Source organism: Coturnix japonica, chromosome 4 (genome assembly GCF_054131305.1).
Source record: "Coturnix japonica strain WE chromosome 4, WE-NBRP24, whole genome shotgun sequence".
Taxonomy (NCBI): domain Eukaryota; kingdom Metazoa; phylum Chordata; class Aves; order Galliformes; family Phasianidae; genus Coturnix; species Coturnix japonica.
In genome coordinates this window covers 42270243-42293484 of record NC_140666.1, presented here as the reverse complement: position 1 = coordinate 42293484, position 23242 = coordinate 42270243, and the positions used below count along the sequence as shown (strand labels likewise).

The 23242-nt window shown below is 38.0% G+C and overlaps 1 protein-coding gene across 5 annotated transcripts in view; it reads left to right on the top strand.

Moving 5' to 3' along the window:
- SGMS2 (sphingomyelin synthase 2) overlaps positions 1-22823 on the top strand; it is a 32703-nt gene extending 9880 nt beyond the window's left edge. For 3 of the 5 annotated variants that reach the window (XM_015861357.3, XM_085545035.1, XM_085545037.1), the window contains exons 2-6: positions 10772-11431; positions 12210-12327; positions 12804-12957; positions 15435-15601; positions 16442-18823. In XM_015861357.3, the coding sequence (XP_015716843.1) occupies positions 10977-11431; positions 12210-12327; positions 12804-12957; positions 15435-15601; positions 16442-16645 (1098 nt within the window). In that variant the 5' untranslated portion in view covers positions 10772-10976 and the 3' untranslated portion in view covers positions 16646-18823. Of the gene's footprint in view, positions 1-4923; positions 4991-10771; positions 11432-12209; positions 12328-12803; positions 12958-15434; positions 15602-16441 lie in introns of those variants that run through there. The other 2 variants (XM_085545036.1, XM_015861356.3) reach the window with 2 other exon arrangements.
- The last annotated feature ends 419 nt before the right edge of the window (positions 22824-23242 follow it).

The following is a 23242-nucleotide window of genomic DNA, read 5'->3' as shown; positions in this document are numbered from 1 at the left end:
AACATTTTTTTTCCTTAGCCACAACTTTTTGAAGTGTGTGTGCATTTCTTATTGTCTCTCTGTCCTGTAATGTAATCAGTGTTTAGCACTACAAGCCTTCCTACAACATGCTTGAAGCAGTGCAGTTCATTAAAAATTGGACTGTTTAATATGCAAAGAAAGTTGTTGCTTATGGAGGCCTGTATTTTGTAAATATTAGGACATTAGCAAGAGAAATGCTGTAATTAGAGTTCACAGAATTTGCTCAAATAGCTACATCTTGATTAATCTTTAACATCATTATGAAAATGCGTAATGCCATTTTAATGAGTTTTATTACTCAGCAAATGTTAGAGTACCATTACGCAGCTTGTAGTTTGGTCACTTGTTGCTAAAAAGAAAACATACAGAAAGTCTATTTATGTATCTGTAGCAATATTCTGTAGTGTTTTCAGTTAGAAGCTCAAATGTTGAGGCTTGGTGAAAACCCGAGTTCTTGCTGGAGGATATCTCAAAATGTGTGTATAAAGTATGTGCTGTTCTGGTGTCTGAACACGCTCAGATTGTACAGTGAATTTTGACCGTGAGCCCCTGGGGTGACTGCCTTGATTGATTCCTTGTGGAATAAGGGCTCAGTTTGTGTGAACGTGGTGCTTGTGCTCTGTCTAATAAGAAAACAAGTGAATAGGTCTTGATTTTATCTGAACCAGTTTCATAAATCTTACTGACAGACATGGGAAAGCTTTGACATGCAGAAAGCTTTCTCTGAATAGTTCTGTTTCAGAGTAGGGCAGCCAGTTACTCAGTTTGAACTGTTTCATTGTTGAAGATGGTATGGCTTTCTTGAGCACGTGCTTTAGTATAACCAAGGAATGTAGGATGAAATGCTGGTTGTTTTGGAATCTGTCTTCGCCTCTAAAGATGAGGCACTTCTATGCTTATGACCAGCATATCTAAGTCTACTTCAAAAATTAAGGCTGCTCACAATGTGCATTGTTCTGAAGGGAAGGAAATCAGTTTTTCTCAGTGGCTAGATGTGATTTTTCAGGCTTGAATATTAACACTGGTTGAGTCTCTTAGTGTTCTTTGTCTTGAATGGGATGCTGAAAGATGGGAATTCACCTGGGCAGTTTTAAGAAGGGATAGTCCATCTGCTGTAGAACATAACTGCTGATTTCTGGAGGACTTTAAGTCTTTGTGTGTTGTGCCAGTACAGCAGTTTGCATTCCTTGTGATATGAAGATGTTTTCAGATGGCTTCTTTAAAGTTTTTTGAGTGTGTGCATTCTATTAAAAGAGCTTCTAGTTATTCTTAAAGGCATCCAACGGAAAAAGTTTTCTGACTTGAAAGTCAAAACACCAGGAAGAAATAAAAATAGATTGATGACTCCGAGCTTTTGACTAAACTTAATTCCACTAATTAAAAACAAAAAACAAATCCTAAAGTCTTACCCATAAGTAATTTGTGATCAACTGTCTTTATATGGAAATAGAAATGTATTTCATGCAATTCAAAGCTAATGTTGGCCTGAGGCACGAATTCAAGTTGCATGGCCCAGGCATCCTGAAGGAACTCACTTCAGTTATTATTGTTGCTTTGAGGGAGCAACGTAATCTAGGGTGGAATTTATTAGTAATGCAGCATCATTTCTGCTTCTAGTTAAATAAAAGATGCCCTTGTGGATGACAGCTTGTATGACGAGCCCTGAAGAATCTCATGCTTGTATCTTGTCTTGATAAAAGCAATTTTAAGAGCTCACATGAGCTGTGATTAGTGTAGAATGCTTTAGGCTGTTTTCTTAGGCTACTCCAGTTGCTGCTGGTGTATTAAAACAGATCTGAGATATAAGGGTAGCAGTTTAATGTGCATGGGTCTCTTCCCAATTTGCATTAGAGCTTTTGTTTCATTTGCAATGCCATAGTTGCCAACATGAAGATAATCGTGCACTGTAGTTGATACTCAGGTATGTGATGTTATCCTTGCCATGTTGTGTTACAGCTAAATAATGGGAGCACTGGAGATGAAATTGAAAATCTGGCAACAACTTCAAATGGTGACTCTCAGTTCAAGTTGGCTCAGCCCAAGCCTGTAAGAAACTCCCTTCGTGCCCTTTGCCATCTTGTAGAATCAATCACTCAGGTTGGAAAAGACTTTAAAGATCATTGAATCCAACCATGACCTAACAATACTACTTTAACTAACAACCCTTTGCTAAATCATGTCCGTACACTCTGTGGAATAGGTGTGAATTCTGAAGGTTGTGTTGGCTCCTTGGTGCCTGGGTGCGCAGGTCTAACTTTGGGCAAGCTGTTATCCTATGTAAGGAGAGTAATGAAGAACAGAAGCATGCAATGGCTTTGGCTGAAAAATGACCACTCAACAGCACTTTCTAGAGCAACTGATTTCAGTAGAGGCTTGTTTCTGCAAGCCCTTTTAAAGGCTCCTGCCTTGTAAGGCACACACCAATACAAGAGGTCTGGATTGATCTAGTGCTTTGTTCACAGGATATTCTGAAATAGAAGCCATTACAGTGTCTAGCCTTTATGTTCTTCTCTAGACAGTAATTCTCTCTTATTATGCTGATTTGTCCTGAGGTGATAAGGTTGGTCCCAAGCTAGTACTTGAACTGTCCTTGCTGATGAATGGGAATCTTCTGCCATAACTGGGGATTTTGTGGAAGACTCATGCAGGAGCACACTAGAAATACCAATATATTCATATTTCACATGTTTCTTCCTTCCTGAGAAGACATAATTTGGTAGCCCAGAATAATAATTGTTTTTTTTTCCCGTACACTTATCTCGCTCAAGTTCTGCTTTCTCTTTAAGTGATTCAATTAGATCAGTTTGAACACTTAGCTGTTCCTCTTGTGGCTGATTATGCAGGTGAGATTCAGCACTAATTTCCTGTATGCCATGGTTACTTAGCATGCCTGTGCAATGTTGCTTGTCTTGATGAGTCTGTGAGTCTGGATATGACCCACAGTTTTGTCAGCTGCAGACCTGCATGCTGCGCTGTGGGTGGCTTTTTTGGACTGGGGGGAGGGAGTGAGGGGAGATCTGTTTACAGCTAACCATTGTTGTGTTGTAGTTGCTGTGTCTGTCCTGGTGTGGAGTAGAATGCTTTAGAACGCTTTTTTGAATCACCCCATCCCCCTTCACCCTGCTATTTTTCTTTGGCTGGACATGGCAGTATTTATTGTGGTCAGTAAGATGAATATCAAAAGCAGACTTGAGTTCCAGCTTGTTTTCTACTATAGAAATAATATTTTGGCTCACAGCTTAGTAATGATAGTTGTGTTACTGGCGGAGTCTTTAAACAACAACAAAAAGGAAAATGAACAGCATACAGTTGTATATGCAGTGCAACCAATGCAAGCTCCACTTAGCAGATGTTTTGGCAACTTGTATTTACATCTCGCATCCGTACCTTTTTAGTGTGCTTGCTCATTTACTTTCCTTGGTAAAAGCTTTGGTGATAAGGAAGAGATTCCTTTGAGTGTAACAGGTTGGTAATGAAGTAGAAGTGGCTACCTGAGGTGCAGGATGGATTGTTTGTTTGAAAAAGACTCAGTGTAGATTAACTTTGTTTCCATTACCCCACGCTTTACCTACTGGTTGGATAAGATCAATGTGACCTGATGATTATGTTATTAATAGTTTAATTTTTAGCCCTTTTGCCATGGTCTTTGTCCATGAGTGATACAAATATTACAAAGGAATTGCCTGGTCACCTACATATCCAATGGTGGCTTTCTCAGGGGCAATGCAGAAGACTGGTACTCAGCTGTTTTCTTGCAGGAGCAAGGTTAAGATGTGGTGGATTTAGTAAATGGTAATTCAAGCATAAGCATCATTGACTTGTTTTTTTAATTGTTTCTAACGGCTTTAAGCAGTAACCTTCTCAGTCTTTCTACGTATACAGTAAACTGAAGTATGGAATACAAGCCTCAAGAGTAGCTAGACACAGATTTCATTACTGCAGTGATATTCAGTGCTGGCTTATGAAATGCCAGATAGAAAAAGCTCCTTATCAAAGGCTGCAGTTTAGCAGGGAATAACGGGGAGAAGCTTGTGTTATTCTGGAGGTGTCTAATCACTTAGGCAAATAATAGCTCTGGGAGACGCAATAAAAACATGTTAGTAGTATTCTCAGCACCTGTTCCTCCCACTGTTAGGTGCCTCAAATGGAAATAGCAAACTGGTACAAGGTTTCAGAAAGCATTTCAGTGATGCCTGCATTACTTCCTCCTGCTGGCCCCACCGTTAGCATCCACTAGAAATTGTATGTAACAGTGCTATCCGGTGTTGTGGGGAGATGCCATGACAGCCAGAGGAACAGACAGTTCTAAGGAAATGCGTGTTCCGTTCATGAATCTGTGGGGGGAAAAAAAACCAACAAAATGAAGAAGGAAGCGTTGAAGTGCATAATACTTAAGTGTTGTATTCCATGACTAACTCAATACTAAAAGGAAATAATTTTTTTCTTGTCAGCATAATGTGGAAAGTATTTTCTTCTATTAATAGAAAATCTTGAGCTAATGGAACAGTTGAACGAGTTTGAGGAAGACCATGGGATTGCATTGGAAATCTGGGATCACAATGACTTTATTTAAACTGCGCAGTGTTTAAACTTGATGAGTAGCATTTTGCTGGGTGGAGAGGCAGTTACATATTGGAACCTTGATATAATTACAGTTATGACAAACTGAAAAATAACTGTCAAGATCCTGTGCTGGTGTGCTAATCTCCATGAACATCTGTGTGTATTGATCATGGCATTCATTATTCAGTAGCCTGAACATATCTGGCTTTATTTCTGAAAGGTCATGGCAAGAAAAGCTGTGAACAAAAAAATCAGAACATGTGATGGTGGGGAAACCAACATTTGATGTGTCAACTGTGGTGCCTCAGCCTATGAGCAAACAGCTTGAAAAAGAGCTGTGACTTCCCTTCTCAGTTCTACAGGGGGTGCTGGTCGCAGTGCTGGAGCCTCAGGCTGTCAATGGCAGGTGAGATGGTGGCAAGATGAGAAGTTGGGGGAGGAGACCGAAATGGGGAGCAGGTCATGTTTCATCAGCAGTTTCAGGCAGTCTGTGTGTTTACTGTCAGTGACAGGGGATATTTTGCGTACGTCATCCTTTCAGCTCATGCTTGTGAAGTTTTCTGCGCAGCTGGGTCAGCGCTGATCAAGCTGAAAGCTATTTAAGATTTGGGAGGGGAAGAGGTGTTCAGACTACTTGGTGACTCCCTCCTGATCTGTTTGACAGCGTGTGGTCTGGTAGAGTATCATTGGTGTGGGGTTAGACATCAGTCAGGATGCATGCTCAGGATAGCCTCAGGGTAGGGAAGGAAAATCAAAGGAGAGAGAATGTATTTGAAAAGGGTGTTTTTCATTGCTTGAGTCTTTAAACACACGAGTGCTGCTCCAGTGCAGAGATCTGTGGCTTGTTATGTGGGGCGTGAAACTAATGTGATGTTTTTGTAATGTGGAACTTGTGGTAGAGAGATAATCAGTTCTCAATGTGCCTTGTGCAAGCGACTGAGTTAACATCTCAAACACTCAACAAGATAAGATGTTGCCATCGACTGCAGGAGCATCAGTGAGAGATTGAGGTGTTGTGGTTACCAGATGAGGGACAATTAGCACCTTTCTGGGGCTAACTCAGGGAGGGAAGAGCACAGGAGTAGCTCCCCATTCCCCTGTTCTGGAAGATCCTAGAATGACAAACAAAACATGTGCAGCCTGGAAGGTCCCAGAGCATGTAGGAATCAGCCTGTAAAAGGCACAAACAGAAGGAGCTGTGTGCCTCACCACCGGAGGACACAGACCTCTGTTTGGCTTTGTTTCTGGGTAGCATCGTTTAGAATTGCCATCTTACTTGTTTCTGGACATAAATTCTCTTATTTAGCAGTCGTTGCTATGCTTCTGTTTGGGAGTAACATGGGGGGGGAGGGGGGGGGGGGGGAGGATGGGGGAACTTAACAGGTGTTATGATTAATAATTGCCTAAATACTTCTAGGATGTGTCACCAATAAATCTACTGGAAATGTGTGGCATCCTTTCTAACTGCCTGCTGACCAATAAGCTGTACCGGAGTTGCCAAAGCACACATGAGTCAGTGCTATTCCTCACCTCTGTGCTGATGGTTGGTGACTAACCTCCCTGTGTGACTTTCATTGTGAGGCACAACCTTTGCCCTCTGGAACTGGGTGGAGGATTTTAGAGAACATCGAAGCATTGCTGCCTCCTGTGCTGCTCCCTGCTGATAATCTGCACGGCTTTCCCTTGATCTATAGAGGGTGTGGGTTGTCAGGGGTGCTGCTAAGCTGCTTAACAAGTCTCTTACCCTGTTGTTTTGAGAAGTGTCTTTGGATAGTGATTTCTGATCTATGTCTGGAAGCTACAGCAAAACAAAAATGATTAGCACAGTAAAGACTCAGACAGCAAACTACGTGTGTGAAAGCCTGATCCCCAGTTGCCTTTTGGCACCTTTCTAAGTTATTTTTGCCTGGTAAGACTGGCTGGCAGTACTATAAACACTGTTTATAGAATGTTTATTGTATTATTTTTTTTTCAATCTGTACAACCCCAGTGTTTCTTTGCAATGTTATAAAATATGCTATAATTAGTATTCTTTTTTGCCTCTACTCAAAGACAGGTGATTGGGAGCTTAAGTAACATTTCAGCTTAGTAAATTTAATGTCTGTAAGTGCTTATTAAGGAGCTTGGTCAGTGGAAATGATCTTTTGGAGTCTGGGGGCCAAATAGGTGAAGACTTTGAAGACAACTTGAAATGATAAAGGCAAACAGGAGGAGCTCCAAGATAATATTCAGGTGGATGTTGGGTTCCTTGAAATACGTAGTTCACTTCTGCAATTACTACTACTTTTGCAATATTGCTGGTTGAAAAGCTCTGTTCCTTGTTGAAGGTAGATGTCCAGGTTTAGAAAATATTGAATTGGCTTAAAAAAAACCCTTGTTCCTAAAACCTGATACCTGGGTGTATCTGTTGTAGGAATTTTGTTTATACCTCGAGGTAACTTGACTGGCTTTATGCAAGTCTTTGTCATGATTTCTGCCCCAGATCCCTTCCCACACCCATGAACACTCAGTTCTTTAGAGTAGTTTTTTAACTCCTGTTTTTCTTCCTTCCAAGCCCTGAATATTTGCCAGCAAATCATGTCTGAGCATTGCTGCCCAATACTGAAGAAATCTAAAGCCCATTCCTAACAGTTTGTGGGCACCTTCTATCTCTTGATATCAAGGCATTGCAGGTTTCACAAAAGTATGTAAATGTAAGGGCAACACAGAAGCTCCACGCCTTGTGAACTGTAGGGGCATAAATAAGGATCTGTTTGTGTTGGTTTTGGTTTTCTTCTTTGGCTTTCTGTCTTTGGCTGAGAAGCTTCCGTGCATTTGAAGAATTGCTTTCACAGCCTGAAGGAGAGGATGATTATTCTTACATCTATCACTTCTCTGGGTAGTCAGCTTGGCAGCAAGGAAGTACAAGCTTCAGACAAGGCTAGTGCTTTTGTTTTGTTGGTTTTTTTTTTTAATTGATAAAATAAACGTTATTTGAAAATACAAGGGAAATAGATTGAAAATCCCTGTAAGGGAAAGAAAGCCTTCAAGTTCCTGCTGATAAATGATGTGGTATGTAGAAATTTTATTCTAAGCTCACAGTATGCTTTCAGCTTGAAATAATTTTGATGAGACATCAGAAATGGTAGATCAATATGCCTTGCAATCCTCTACAAGTACCAGAAGGGAACACTGCTTTGTCCTCTAAGCTATAGGTATATCAGCTTTTAATAAGTTAATATAAAAACCTGAATGTCGCTCTCCTTCTATGTTGCTAGGTTATTGTTTGTTCATTCAGATTTTCTTTGGCCTTTAAGACTGAATTGTTTACAGTTCTGAAGCATACAACATCTGGGCATCTCTGCTACTGGATCACTTATAAACTAAAATCTTCTGGAAGTTCTTAGTATTTGCATTGGAGTAAAGATGCATACATTACAAAAAGAGTTCAGATTTTGAAGTGTCTATGAGCCCATGAATGGAGCAGTATCCAAACTCTTGACTCTTAGTCTTGATTATGATGCTGTTCTGTGAAAGTCCATGAACATAAAAATTGGGGCTCTTGTCCATCCACTGCATTATTAAGAGAAGGCTTCTTTTCATTTCAGTGTGTTCTCATTGAAGTATGATTATTCAGGAATAGAAAAAGCAGTTTGGGAGAAGAAAAAGCCAATGGTACATTTTATGGAATGGAATTAGGTGCTTTCTAAGGCCACGGGTATTTTACAATGGATTTTGAAGAAACTCTTGAGCTTTGCATCTCTCTAAATCTTTTTACTTCTGATTGGAGGTGAAAAATCTCATTTGGTGGAGAAATGGGAAACAAAACTTCCTCTGCACAGCATTGTGCAGAATCAAGTGCAAGGTAGAGCAAGCTCCTAAGTGGGAGAAAAGATGAGAATAAACCACAAGTGTGACATAAATAGAAATGTTTTTATCAGCATCATCTTTTCTAGTGTAATGTTGATTTCAGTGTCAGATGACAAGAGTGCTAAGAGTGTTTTCAAAAACACGAAGACCAACAGAAAATGGGGTGGATTGTAGTCTATAGTATTGTTCCTTGAGTCTCATTGCATACCGTAGCATCATGCTTAGCTGCTTCCAGTGCTGAAAGCTGCTTCAAGAAGTTAAACTTGAAAGAGGATACAAATCAGAACCTTTACTTGTTTGACAATGGGTTTGAGATATTTTGAGGTTGCCTTTATCTTCCCTATCAGTTAAGTGGAACAGATGGTTCTTTGTAAAAATTCCTCAGACCTATTTCAAAATGCATGTAATTCACTAGCAAAGATTATTTGAGTAATAGTCAAGAGAGGAAGCAGAATGGTATTGCAAGTGTGTGTGTTGTAGCTCAGCCCTTGCTTCTGTGTGAGAACTTCTTGAACGTCCCACTACCATTTCTGTCAGAGAATCTTGGTGCACCACAAGCATTAGGAGAAATTGCAAGACAAGTTGAATGATAAGCATCTGAGTGCTACATGCTTGTGCAGCTGTGGGAAGAGCAGGGAGTACTGTGTGACTACAGCGTACAGCTGGGCACAGAGAAGCCAGTGGAGATGCCGCTTGACTCTTTCCATAGTGTACTAAGGAGGTGCCTTGAAATAACTGTTTTCTTGTTTGATTCAGGAAGTGCTTTCATTGCTAAGAACTTGGTGATTTAACTGTTAAGCTGACTTCCTATGTTGTGGGATAACTTCTTGCATGAAGCTGTGAAGCTACTTTGTTAGTTCTGTAACTTTTCATTTCCTTTTTGGCACGCAGAATTTGAGATGTATGTTCTTTAATTGATCTTCAGAGATCAAAAAGAATGTGACTTCATGCAGAGTGGTTTGTTTGCAGTGATTTAGTGATCTTTGAAACAGTTAGGAGATAGAGGTTAAATGTTAGGAAACCAAAAGGGTGACTTCTCACTGATGAAGCACCCATAAGTGATGTTTCATTTATGGATGTTTTTACATTAAAACTCTTGACAGGAAAACCCGGAACTGTGTGGCTTCATTTGTTAAAAAGCTTTGCTTTTGTATTTTGAGGGTTAAAATTGCTGTGTTGGTGTGTGGGGGGAGAATATACTTCTTCCCATGTTTGTTGTATGTCTTTGGGTTAGTACAATTAATAGGAATGTGTGATCATGTTTTCAGGTTGTGAGTATACAGTACTGCTGGGAAACATACATTTTTTTGAGTATCAGGAAGCAACAGTCAGCTTGTAGGATTTCTTAAATGAAGAGGCTTAAGCTGTTCCTCTTCTGTCTATAGAATACATTTTTCTATTAATGCAGCGTACTTCTTTTATTTGTAAGAACAGTGAGAGCCTGGGAGAATCTTGAGCTCTTCTTATTGAGATAAGAGTACATGGGTTTTATGCTTCTTCTGAAGCAGAGGAAAACAATTTTTCTCTTCTTCCCTTATCCATTCTATGGGAACATGAGGCAAATCATTGTTTAGACTGAGGTGCTTACAGAAGTCCTGAGCTGTGGATCAGAATGTTCCCATGTATACATCACAGTATTTTTACTTAGCGAAATTCCAGAACTGAACTGAAATAATTCCTGTTGGGACGGAGTGTATAAAAGCTCATTTTCTGTTGCAGATTTTTCAGGTGGTAGCCATCAGAACTGGAGCACCATTTCAAAGCTATTTAATTAAAGGGTAGTTATGTAGGAGGTGAGCATAAAAAAGCCTGCTATAGAGCAGCTTAGCTTGACGTAGGCTTTGCTTTTGAAATCAAATCATGTTAAAATGGAGAAAACAGACTGATAAACTTGAAATAAGCATTGAGTAGGCTGTTTTTTTTTTTTTCCCTTGACTACTCCAACTGGGCTTTCTATTTTCACTGCAACTAATAAACACTGATTAATGTGAGCAGACAATACTTTGCTTGATCCAAATAGACGCGCAATGAGTGAATTTTGTAGATAATTGATGAAATATGGTAGCGCTTCTGTTTTCTTTCTCGCCATCAGAACTAAGATTTACTGATCTATAAGGGTAAGCCAAGGTGTAATATAGAGTGAATCTATAATCAAACATGAGGAATTTTTGTACAAAATGCTTTTGAGTAATAAAATTCAATATTGCAATATTATAAAATTCCATTTGCAATAGGCAAATATATATAAAAACGTTTTTAAGGTTTGTTCACCATCATGTTCATTGTTCTGAAGGTTCTCAGTAAGTTTGCTTTGTTTGCTTTTTTTTTTTTTTTGCAGGTAGTAGAACTATAGGGGAAAAAGGACTTGTCTCCACAACTTGCTTTACACTATCTTTTGGCACAATGGACACTTTTTAAGAGTTTCGCCGATAATCAAAACTCATCCAGGAACACGAACGTTGGACTTCAAGGAGCAAGAGACTTTAAGGAGCTCCTCGGAATCAATTGCTTATAAAAACCTGGTTTAACCCTACAGCTTGGGAATGAATACTATCGAGACCGCAAAACTTGAAGACCATATGGAGGGTCAAAACAATGACACTGCTAATGGATACACGCGACCTACTCTCTCAGTCAGTGAGGAGAACAAAAATGGCAGTAACAAACCAAAAAGCTTGTCCAACGGCTTGCGAAAAACGGCAAAGAAATATCCTGATTACATCCAGATTGCTATGCCTGCTGAATCTAGGAACAAATTTCCTCTGGAATGGTGGAAAACAGGCATTGCCTTTGTCTATGCTCTCTTCAACTTGATTTTAACAACTGTCATGATCACTGTGGTCCATGAGAGAGTACCTCCAAAAGAGCGGAGCCCTCCCTTACCTGACAAATTTTTTGATTATATTGATCGTGTGACATGGGCTTTTTCTGTATCAGAAATAAATGGGATGATACTAGTTGGATTGTGGATATTCCAGTGGTTATTTCTTAGATATAAGTAAGTAGCTGTTTCCATCTGCTGTGTACTTCCAAAACATTGTTTTCTCTCATTTGATTTGGGTAGAAGAAATCTATGGTAGAATCTGTAGCAATACTTTAAAATACAGTTGGCAGAAAAATGAAAAGGGATGACTTAATTAGAAAATATTTCAGTGTTCTTGCTTGATACAGAGACATGGACGTCTCCTGTTTATTTGTAGTATTTTAAGATTGGAATTTGACACTTACATATACTAATTTACTTTGGAATTGAGTTTTCTAGATTGTGATTATTGAAACGATGTTATGTAAACAGAGAAAATCATGGTGATAGTTTTTGAATCTGAGGAGAAAGCTGTTATTTCCTACAGATAACCTGGAAGCTTTTTCCGTTGTTGTCATTTGCTTAAGCTATGGATATTATAAACATATATTTAACTTTAAAATATGGGATGAAAAAAGAGGGTCACTGAGTCAAAGAAAATGGTACCTGATAGCACACCTAAATAAGTTAGATAGGTAGGACCCCTGTGGCATTTGTTGTATCTGAATATAAAAAAAATCAAGACAGAAACTGAAAAAGGCTTCTTAGTATTTGATATTTAGAGAACTGTGTGGCAAAGAGCAGGAGATAGAGCTGCTCTGTAATTCTAGTGACTTAACTATCTAATAAAGCTACAACTTTGTAACTGTTACACAGACACATATATATATAATGTTACATATATACATATGTATGTGTATACATTGTGTATGTGACCTTTGAATTTAATCTTTTTTTCCCCCTTTGCTTTCAGATCAATTGTGGGACGCAGGTTTTTTTTTATAATAGGGACTTTGTATCTGTACCGCTGCATTACTATGTATGTTACCACCTTACCTGTACCTGGAATGCATTTTCAGTGTGCACCAAAGGTAAGAGCCTTTACCTCTTAATTCTTATCTTAATCTTTACCTGAGTCCTTATGGCTCATTAGAGCAAATATAAAGCAAATATGCTAATTCCTTGGTGTAGGGTCTCATCAGTCTTGAGGTATAGCATCATGCCTGTTCAGTTTTATTATTTCCAACTGAAGTAACTTTTCAGAGTTATCCTAAGGTTGCTAGGTGATACTGAGTTGCTTAACTTTTGTATAATTGCAGTCAGTTCTATAAGAACAAAACCAAAACCAAAACCAAACCTGATCTAAATCTGAATAAGTACAGAGGTAGTTACTTCATAAGTAATTCTAAACTTTGTAAATTGAAAATTGTTTGAGAGTGGAGGGTGGAACTGGGAAAGGGGAAGGAATGAAGATATGTATGTCACTTTCTTCCTAACTCTTGGGGAAGGTGTTTATTCAGGGTACTTACTGTATCGTAACTTTTCTTGTATTTTTCTGGTTGTCTAGTTGAATGGAGATTCTCAGGCGAAGGTGCAGAGGATTCTGCGACTGATATCTGGTGGTGGTCTGTCCATAACTGGATCTCACATCTTGTGTGGAGACTTCCTGTTCAGTGGTCACACTGTAGTACTAACACTGATCTACCTGTTCATCAAAGAGTGTAAGTTATGGTGTATTTAAATACACTCTTTTTGTTAGCATCTGTTGTGCTAAAAGGCACGTGTTGAAAGAGCATGTGAAACTGCTGCCTTCTGGAAGTTGCCAACCAACTGTACACAGACTGTAAATTTACACGTGTGAAACAAAACTGTGACTTTGCAGAGTAAAAATGGAACATAAGTGTAATATAGCAGTGTGGGCTTTAAGGGCTTAATGTAACTAAGACATTTGACTTCTAACGTTATAGAAAGTGTTTTTTTTTATTTTTTGAAGCATTTCATTGTTCATTGATAGGTTATTCAAATTTTGGCTCAAAACACTGAAGTGAAATATGCAAGGTAACCTTACTGAAGGCTGGCTGTTATGCCGTAGGTTTGAAGGGATTTTTGTAGCTTGATTTCATAGTCACTGCACATTTGTACTGCATCCAGAAGCAGTGTTCTTTAAGTGTACAATAGGTTAATTATATCAAGCAATGGAAAGCTGGAGGTTTTTTGCTCCTTGGATGTCTTCTGCTAGAGTCTCTTCCTCATGCCTTTCAAGTTGATAAGAGCTTGGTGAGCACATAGGAGATATAATTGGGGTTACGACTTCCCTTTTTGTTGTTTAGTATTGTGAGACACTGGGACTGTGAAGAATTATCTTTGCTGCACACACAGCATTGATTCCAGTTCTAGAGAACTGAGCACCTACTTCTGAATCTGATCTATGGTAAGCTGTACTTCTGTCCTAGGAACTTGACTGCTTATAAATGCAGTACTGAAGAGTTTCCTCTTCAGTTTATATATTACAAGTTGGAATCTTTTCTTACTGTCATGTTCTGACCTATGCAAATGTTAGGTTGGATGATAGTAATGTGTAATTTCAACTGAAATACGATTAGCCAGCATGAGTTGAAGTCCTTACTTTATCAAAATACTGAGGGAGAGACATTGCAGTGCTATGCTTTAAAAAGGCATAAATTAAGAAAAATACCCCGAAATGCCAGTTCTAACATTGTAATCTTGTAATCTTTGGATTCAAGATGGTTTTTAAACAGTAGTTTAAGATAAGAATAATCAAATTAATCAATTAGGCCCTCAAGTGACTGTTACTGGATGAATGGCATATGTCACTCATAAAAATATCAGAACAGTATTGGTAAAATAGCCTAAGCATTGATTTGTTCTTTACTTTGTTTTGTGGATGTAGTTGGAGCTGCATGCTGTTCAGATGTGCTTTAGTATAAGGAGGAATGCAGGTGACACACTATTTAGGGGCACAGTGTAATTGTTAGCTTTTATCGTAACAGGTTGGAAGAATAGTATCATATAAATCTTTGTAATGACCTCCCTGACTGCTGCCTAATTGCTAAGAATATGTTCCTATGTAGTTGTGCTCTATAACTTATATGCTGTACATGAGAGATGCAAAGCTTTCCTTATTTGTTTCCTGCATAATTAGAAAAACATCTGCTGAGCAAGGTCTTGAGAAACAGGAGTGCTCTGAACTACATTTTGCTTACTGCATTCGTTTAAGTTGTGTATTCTTTTGACGTGGTACATGTCAGCAGAAGATGCATTAAGTTTTTATTTCTGGTTCAGTTTGGGACTTTTTTTTCTCTATCCTCTTCCTTTCATCCTTCACTGCTTCCTTTTTTTTTCTTACGTCACTAAGTTTAGCTTTGTAATATTTAGAGGGATTTGAGAACTTATTTTGGCATATGCATTAAAGCCAAATTCCTTCCGTAGTCACTATTTCGCACAGGACTATTGAAGTGCTACTGGATAGGTTTCAGATCAGTAACTACTTTGCTAGTGTTGTGTAAAATCATAGGCTGACCGTTGGACCACGAGGGAAGGGTTGACCAGGCTCCTACTGTGAGCGAAATAGGGCCTGTTGGCCTCTCAGAAGTTATGAATGGTCATTGTGACACTCAGGATATTTTCCAATGGGGTGAGAAGAGGGTGGGAGTTCAGCCACTGAAGTAGCTTAAATGCATTTTGATGAATGAATGCTTTTACTCTCACCTCTTATGCTTTCATTAAAAATTAGCTTTGCATACTGTGCTTCTCTATACAGTGTATCACTTCAGAGTGAGTATCTCAGTAAAGAAGCTAAAACTAGGAATTAAAGGGTGTATTTTTTCTTTCCCTGTATAATCTGTGATCTCTGCGCAGTTTACATTGATTCTGTATATTTGATTTGAATGTATGTTACTTGATGTACAGAGGACAGAAACAGGACCGGAGATTCAAAGTAGGCAAACAAAATAAGTGTTTTTCTAGGATATGTGGGAAAGAGAGCTGAAGCCAACTAGAGATCAAGTGATAGTTCATCTATTCATCACCCATCTGTATTCTATGCTTTACTATTCAATGGTCTTTAATAATCTTTTCTCATTTATTGGTTTGTTTTTTTTCTTCAGTTTACCCACTGAATTGCTATAGTAATACATATGTTTGGTTTTGTTTTCCCTTCACCTCCCTGTCATTACAGATTCACCACGTCATTTCTGGTGGTATCACTTAATCTGCTGGCTGATGAGTGCTGCTGGCATAATTTGTATCCTTGTTGCTCATGAACATTACACTGTAGATGTCATCATTGCTTACTATATCACTACACGACTCTTCTGGTGGTACCACTCAATGGCTAATGAAAAGGTGAGTGGCAAGTATGTTTAGTATGTATGGCATGAATTTGTTAGTTCTGTCCTGAGGCCAAAATGAGTTCTTAACTTTGAAGTAAAAATAGAGGGCCTGTATTGAAGTTTGAAGAAATTGGGCAAGGAGTTTGATTTTTACTGTGATTTAAGCAAATGTTTCATGCTCTATGATATTCTTTTTGATCTCTAACTGTTAGTTTTTAAAAAGCGTTCTTGATATTTTGACATAATGAAATCCCAAGAACAAAATGGTTTTTGTTATTGCTGTTGTTGATGTGCAAAACAGCTCTTGATCATCTAAGCTTATGATAAATATTTCTTACCAACCTAAAATAGGTAGACTATGCGTAAATTCCCATAGCAGTTCTATTGTAAGTGTCACTAGAAGGTATGTTTCAACAACCTTTTCAAGTAGGAAGGTAGAATATTAGTTCTGAAGCCCTTTTAATCTAGTTTTAAAACTATTAGTCATCAATGAAAGCGTGACATGCTTGAAAGGACGCTCATTCAAAAAAGACTCGGGTGCTTTGTCTCCCTAAACTACATAGCATTAGAGTATCCCTTTGTGCTAAAGATGCTTAGTTTGCAGTACACGCTTGTATTATGATGCATAACTTACCTGAGTATTCACTGGTTTGTTTTTTTTTTCTGGAATAAATACAATGTATTCACATGTTTCACTTTTTTTTCTGGAATAAATACAATGTATTCACACACAGTGTCTTTGCAGTTATGTACTCTAAAGTAGATTTCTTTTGTTGCTGTTATAGAATGCTGTAATCAATTAAACTTATTGTCTCTCTGTCCTTTTCTTCCTTTCCTGCTTCTGCCCATACAGACTCTAAAGGTTTCCTCGCAGACGAATTTTCTCTCTCGAGCTTGGTGGTATCCGATATTTTATTTCTTTGAGAAGAACGTTCAAGGATCTGTTCCTTGCAGCTTCTCCTGGCCAATATCTTGGCCTCCCAGCTGCTTCAAATCTTCATGCAAAAAGTATTCACGGGTTCAGAAAACGGGAGAAGACAATGAAAAATCTACCTGAAGAAAAGGAAAGCATCTGCTCTGTTTTTTTTACCAAAATATTAATGCTGTAACCAAAGTTCTCAAGAGGACTATATTGTAACTGAGGAGGTGGACCAAACGTCTGTGCAAATTGATTGGAAATAAATTGTAAACAAATATATTGCCATTTCATAATATTTTCCTGTGATCGCGCTGTGCAGCGTGATGTGCAATAGAATGCACCGCTGATGGGATTTTTCCTTAAAGAAAATGGAGCAGGACTTTCATTTACTAATGAGATAGAGGTGCCAAAGACCTTATTAACACTTTCACTGCTAGCTATCACTCATCCACAGAAGCACCTGAAAATCTCATCCTTCAAGTTCTGGACTGTAAGGGCCAAAACGTGCTAAAATATGGAAGCATGATATCCGTGTATTGAAGTAAACAAAAAACCACAGTTAATGGGAAAGGGTTTGTTGCATTACCCTTGCTAATGAAGGTAAGAGCTTAGTGTGACTAGTACAGCTGGAAGTAAGTCTTTTTTACATTCTGTGGGTATGACTATCTTATGACCCCAAAGTACTGCTACCACTATTCCATATATTCTACCATGTACCGATTTTTACATTTTTATTAGCATTTTATATTTAAACTGTTGTGCTACCTGATGACTTTGCAAATTAGGAATAGCTGCTAACATCAGAGCTCAAGGAGCCTAGAACTTTATTTTTTAAAAAGGGCACAGTTTCAAAGTCTAAATCTTTAACTGCAGTTTGGCCTTGTGTATATAGCTATACAGTGACTGTTGGTGTATGTATATGCATACGCACACAGAAGCACATGCTGATGTGTAGGTAGACGTGTAAACAAAGCTACTTAAGTGAAAAAGAGTGGTCATACTGTTCTTAATTCAGGCAAAAGTCCCATTGATTCACCTGCTTGAGAGACGGGATCTGGAATGGGGCTATATTTAAAATAGACTTTTAATTTTATTAGCTATTTCCTGTTGAAACTATGTAGCAAGTTTGCTTGGGAGCCATAGTTCTGCATCTAATTTGGTTTTTGTACCTTTTGACGCATTTTTGTGATTTAATTAAAAAAAACCCAAGTTAAATGCCTAAAACAGAAGCATTTCTTCAATTATTATATGAAACCATTTGGGATTGCATTTCACTGTGGTACAACTCTTAAGTTCAAATTCTTCTCTTTTTTCCCTACTGATTTTAGTTCAGTTAGAATGGCTATATACACACATTGCCTGAGAATGTAAGAAACTACCAGTGTAAACATGTAACAGAAATGCTAATTAACAACTACCTAACTCTTGTTGCTTTTCTTTGCTTTGTATTGGTGAGAAAGCAAACTAGAAAGCTAACGTACCATCTTTAGCAATTCATTTCTGCAATCAATTCATTTTTTTTCCCCAAGTCTTCAATTTAAGCCTGATAGCAGAGCAAAAACTGCATTAAGAGTTGAAGTTACACTAGTATAAAGGAAATGGTGTTTATTTTACAAATGTCTTGAATTGAGTGGCAGGTATGAACATAGTTTATGGAAATTTGTTTTTATGATAGTGCAGTTAAAGTAATAAAATGCAATACAGATTATTCAAAATATATATTTTGTTTTAGTTAAGGGGATCAGTAACTGTTGTACATAAAAATGTTAATGTTCTTCTCAAATTTTTGTGCATTATCAAAGTACAATACAATAAAAAAAACATATGTTCCTTACAATACATCCTTGGTAAGAACTTAGCTAAGAAAGAAATTCTGCTCTTGTTTGTTTGTTTTATTATAAATAAGCTGCTCAAAATTTTCAAATATGCCCCGGGAATCTGTGTGTATAGACATGGCTGTGTATTTGCTTGATCCTGGCAGAACTTGAGTAACTAAAAAGCCGGTATCGAAACACTTCCATGGAAGTACAATTAGAAGTGAATTGGTTCAATGAGAGTCTATCGATTTAACAAGATGGTGTTATGTCAGTGTAACTTCACAGAGCATGACATTTTTTGAATCTGGATAATGGCTTTGATATCTTCAATATGTTCATCTTAAAGACAGTTCTAGTAATGCTCCTAGAAATCATGAATGGATTTCACTGTTGTTACCTGTGCCTTGAAAATAACATGATGTAAAGCATTCCAGTAAGGAGCTTAAGCAGTGGTATTCATCTGGTGGCTGAATAATAAACACTTTGATGGCATAGATAACTAATTGTCTGCATAGCCACTACTGTGTCTCAGCAGGATTTCTGTCATCTATCTGCCAACTAGGATTTCTTCATGGAGGATTAGGTAGGTTTTCCTGTTGCTATGAGGGAAAATGTGAAGAAGAAATATGGAACAAAATGAGGTTTTGCTTCTGTTTGTGTGAGCTTTTCATTCTGCTGCTGAATTTGATAGAGATTTCTGTTGTAATGCAGAAGAATAGTAGACGACAACCATATCTCAAAATACTTGATTCCTGTTCTAGCTTGGTTTCACCACAGGTGCTTAACTTTACTGCACTGATTCAAATGCCTCAAAAGGGTGCGTGCTTACTTTACATTTAAAAAAAGAATTCCTCTACTATCTTTGTAGCTTTAAATTGTTCTTGCAAACATGGTGCAGATGTGCTTGAAGACTTTTTATGCCTATGTATGTATGGCGATGAAGTAGGGTAACTAATTACTTATAAAATAGTACTTACAGCTGTAGTAGTCTATCCAATACAGAACAGCTGGTAAATAAAAATTATTCTAAGAACTTGGAGATCATGATATAGATTCTGTGAAGCAGAAAATATGGTTTCATCCTAGGAGGGAAAAGGGGAAAAGATTGCAGTGAGTGAAAGCAGAAGAATATTTGGATTATCTTGATGTACCAGATGCTTGACTATAAGTCTATTTGGGCTGTGAAGGCCCACTGTTTTTTGTTATGTCATTGTAAGTATCTTTCCTGGAGTTATGATGATCTCTTACAGATGTCACGAGCTGCAGCTGTACTGTGACTAAATAAAACGTTCCTTCTCTCTACTGAAGAGCATCTACATGTTGAACACTGTAGGCGCTTAAAACAACAAAAAAGAAAAAGCTACAGTTGTGTATCTGTCACGTCAGTATGATCAGAATGCTGTTGGGTGCTCTGCATTTACGAATCAGACTTCCAGGAATGTTTAACTTGAAACCAGGATTTCTTAAATACCAAACTGGGATTTAAGAGGGTAACTTCAGCATTTAAAGAAATGAGCTGCTATGTGATGGTGCTGCAGATGCTTCTTTCCAAGAAAACGTGCCAGCCAGAAGTGGCAAACACACTTGAAAATGCTGTAAACTATTTCTATGCGTTTAGCGCTCCCATGTGGACATAAATGTTATTCCTTGTTAGTCATTCTCTGTTGCTGTTTTCTTGGGAAGGTAGCTGCAGATGGGCTAGTAACAAAAAGCTCTGCTAAACATTGCTATGAACTTCAGCATTGGATTTCTTTCTTCCTCCCCAGCCCCACTATTTTTTTTTTTTTTTTTTTAAGAGGGGAGGGGAAAACTTTAAAGTGTTGGTAACCTTCATATAATTGAGAAACAAGCTCTATTAATGAAGATGGAACTAGAAGGTATCTTAGGACATGAGAGGGAATTTTCTTAAGAGGATTTGCGATAATCTGATTATCTGTTTCTTAAATCTGAATCTGTTTAAACTTTCACTCATCCTTAGTGTCTGGCTAGACAGTTTATCCTGCAAAAGCCCAGTACCAGACCAAATCCCTTGTCTCATTTTAGAAGACATGAAGTATGATTTATAATTCTGACATCAGATTCATTCATTACAGTGCAAGATGAAGTCTTCCGCTTCAGGTTGAGGGAAGGTTTCTTTAAGCTTTTACTTACCAGAACTATCTTAAAGATTCAGAAGGTATAATCTTAAATACTTGCTGAGTGTATTAGATACGTGATCAAATTCTTGGAACTGGTTTTCACTACTGGTTGACTTCACAGGCATTGAGCTCCATTCTTTATTTTCTTTAATGTTTTGAACTTGGCTAGGAGTCTTTACAGATATGCAACACTAAAATGATCTGTAAGAGTGAATATTTCTTGTTCTAGACTGGGTGCTAAAATGAGTGTGACTGAAGTTCAGTTTTGGAGAGGGGGAAGAAAGAAGAATCTTGAAGAAAATTACTTCTGTTGACCGCTATTCCAAGTGACTGTCACTGCTTTAGAGTACATAAATATCTCTGTGTGCCACTGAAGTAATTTTGCTTGTATGTTAAGCTCTTCCTGTTCCTTTATGGTGGCTGAGAATCCACAGCACTGGATGCAGAACACAGAGGTTTCTCTTTCTTCTGGGAGGATAGACTAGGTTGTACCTGCATAGTAGGCTCAGCCATCTTTGCTTGTTCTTTTGGGACCCTTTCAGTCTGAGGCCTCAGCATGGAAGGCAACAATAGCTAGAAAGCATAATAGAACTTAAAAAGAGAAAACTTAAGAATAGGACTGAAAAGGGGAACCACTGTAAAGACAGTTCTTATTCAACATTATATCTGAGCTGGTGTTACTTCAAGCATTGGAGTTGCACTAGAAATGAATATGTATGTTTGGGAATTTTCTGTGTTAGGGGATAGTGGGATTGCTGATAATATTAAGGGGAATTTTATTTCCTTGCTTACTTGTAACTGCACTGGTGAATTTTGTGTGTATGGATCTTAAGCAGGATTTTGAAATTTCAGCACCTCTTCTACCTTGGATAATATGTCAGGGCTCCTTTTGTGAAAGCTGGTTTTGCATTCTAATTTTTCATAGATTGTTGCTGTTCAAAGTGGTGCTTATGTGTAGCTTAAGCTGCCTCGTCTTTCTTGCATCTGTCTTTCTTCTCTTGCCTCTGTTGCTTTCTAAACAACTTGATGCTGAGTACCATTATTAACGTTGAAGAAAGCTCCATAATTACCAATAAAGCCAAAAGATACTCTTGTCAGACACATACTTGCACTACTTAAAATTACTTTCAGGTACAAAATCTAACATCCTGGGGAATGCTTGTTCACTTGCATTGAGAAATTTTTGCTCTTTGAATGTTTTATGTTCATTTTTAGTTTTTGTTCTGACTTAAGATAGCACGTTTGGAGTATGATAAAGATGAGGTCTGGTTGTTTTATTGAGGTCAGGGTTGCAGCCAGAAGCCTGAAAGCAAAAGAGGAAATAATGTTCTGATGTCTGCAGTTCTCACTGTTTCCATGTGACTTGGAGGAGAACTCTAGAGACTTGGGCAGGACATTCCTTTCAACTGCAATGTGGTTTTCATTCTCATCAACCAGCAGCTTTTCTGGCATCATTTTTTCCGAGGTTGAATTCCTAGCCTTGAATGTTAATTGGTGCTATGCATCCACCCTGGGGAAAAACTGTGCCAGGAAAGCTGTTGCCTGCTGAGTAGCTGAAGATGGTAAAACCAGGAGTGTTGTGGTTTGTGCATGCTATGGAGCTAATGTATGGCTGTTTTCTTTTTTTCCTTCCAGTTTTGAGGTCCAGTTCTGCAATCACTGTACAGCATAACATTTCTTTAACAAGTGGTACTACTTTAGGCCTCTTGTGCTGTAGTTTTTACTGATAGTTTTCAGCTGGACCTCCTTTTCTTGTGAATAATAATTCACAATTAGCAAGAGTTGGCTCTTAAACTAGAAAACATTGAGAACATTATGATGCTTCCTAGCATGTCAATTTTTGGTTAAGCAGATGACAACTCAGTGTTGTTGTTTGCTGTATGCTGTGAGATACTGGTATTGTGATTTGTAAGACATTGCAATCTATGTTCACTGTATGTTTAAAAAACAAAATGCACTGGCTGTACTTAAAGCAATAATGTAAGCATCTTAAAGCTTATATCATGAAAGGTGCTATCTGTCATGATCACTTGCATTGCTGACCATGGATTTGGTAAAGAAAATGTTAAAGAAAATTGTCCTAATGTCAAAGAAGCTTTGTCCTATGTGGTTTGCTCACTTGGCACGTAGAAGTTGAAACTCCTTATGGTCGATGTATGTACTATACAAATGAAATTCTTTGGGCTACTGACATGACCACATTCATCTTTCAAAAAAAATACCCAAACCAGAAACAATGTCCATCTATGGTGCTAATAATCTCCAAAAAATATCAAGAGCTGGTATTCTCTTATCACCCATGAACACTAAGCAGAGCTGTTTTGACGCCTTTTTCAATAAAGCAATTTCTCTATATTTTAAGCTTGTTCTAAATGCTTTTTTATAAAAATACGACCCTTTTCTATTTATTTTGTATAAAACCTACAAAATATAATTGTAAATATTTTAAATGTGTGAAGAGGGTAGGAGTGTGTAGGGTGGAGGCCAGTCTGAGATTGGATTTTCACAAGTGCTTAGGACAGCTCACCTTTTGAAACTTGATGTGAGATGTAAAGGATGTTAGATAGGTTTCAGGCATAGATTTAGTGTCAGGCTTCATCAGCTTTGTTGAAACCTTGAGGACAGAAAATTGTATGAGGAATTGCTGATCTCTATGGTAGATGCACCTTCTGCTGGAAGTTTTGAGAAATAAACTTGTGAAGGAAGATGCCCATGTAGCCATATCTAATGAGCAGAGGTGAAATTTGAAAGCAGAATTTTGATGTGATTATTAAGGCAGT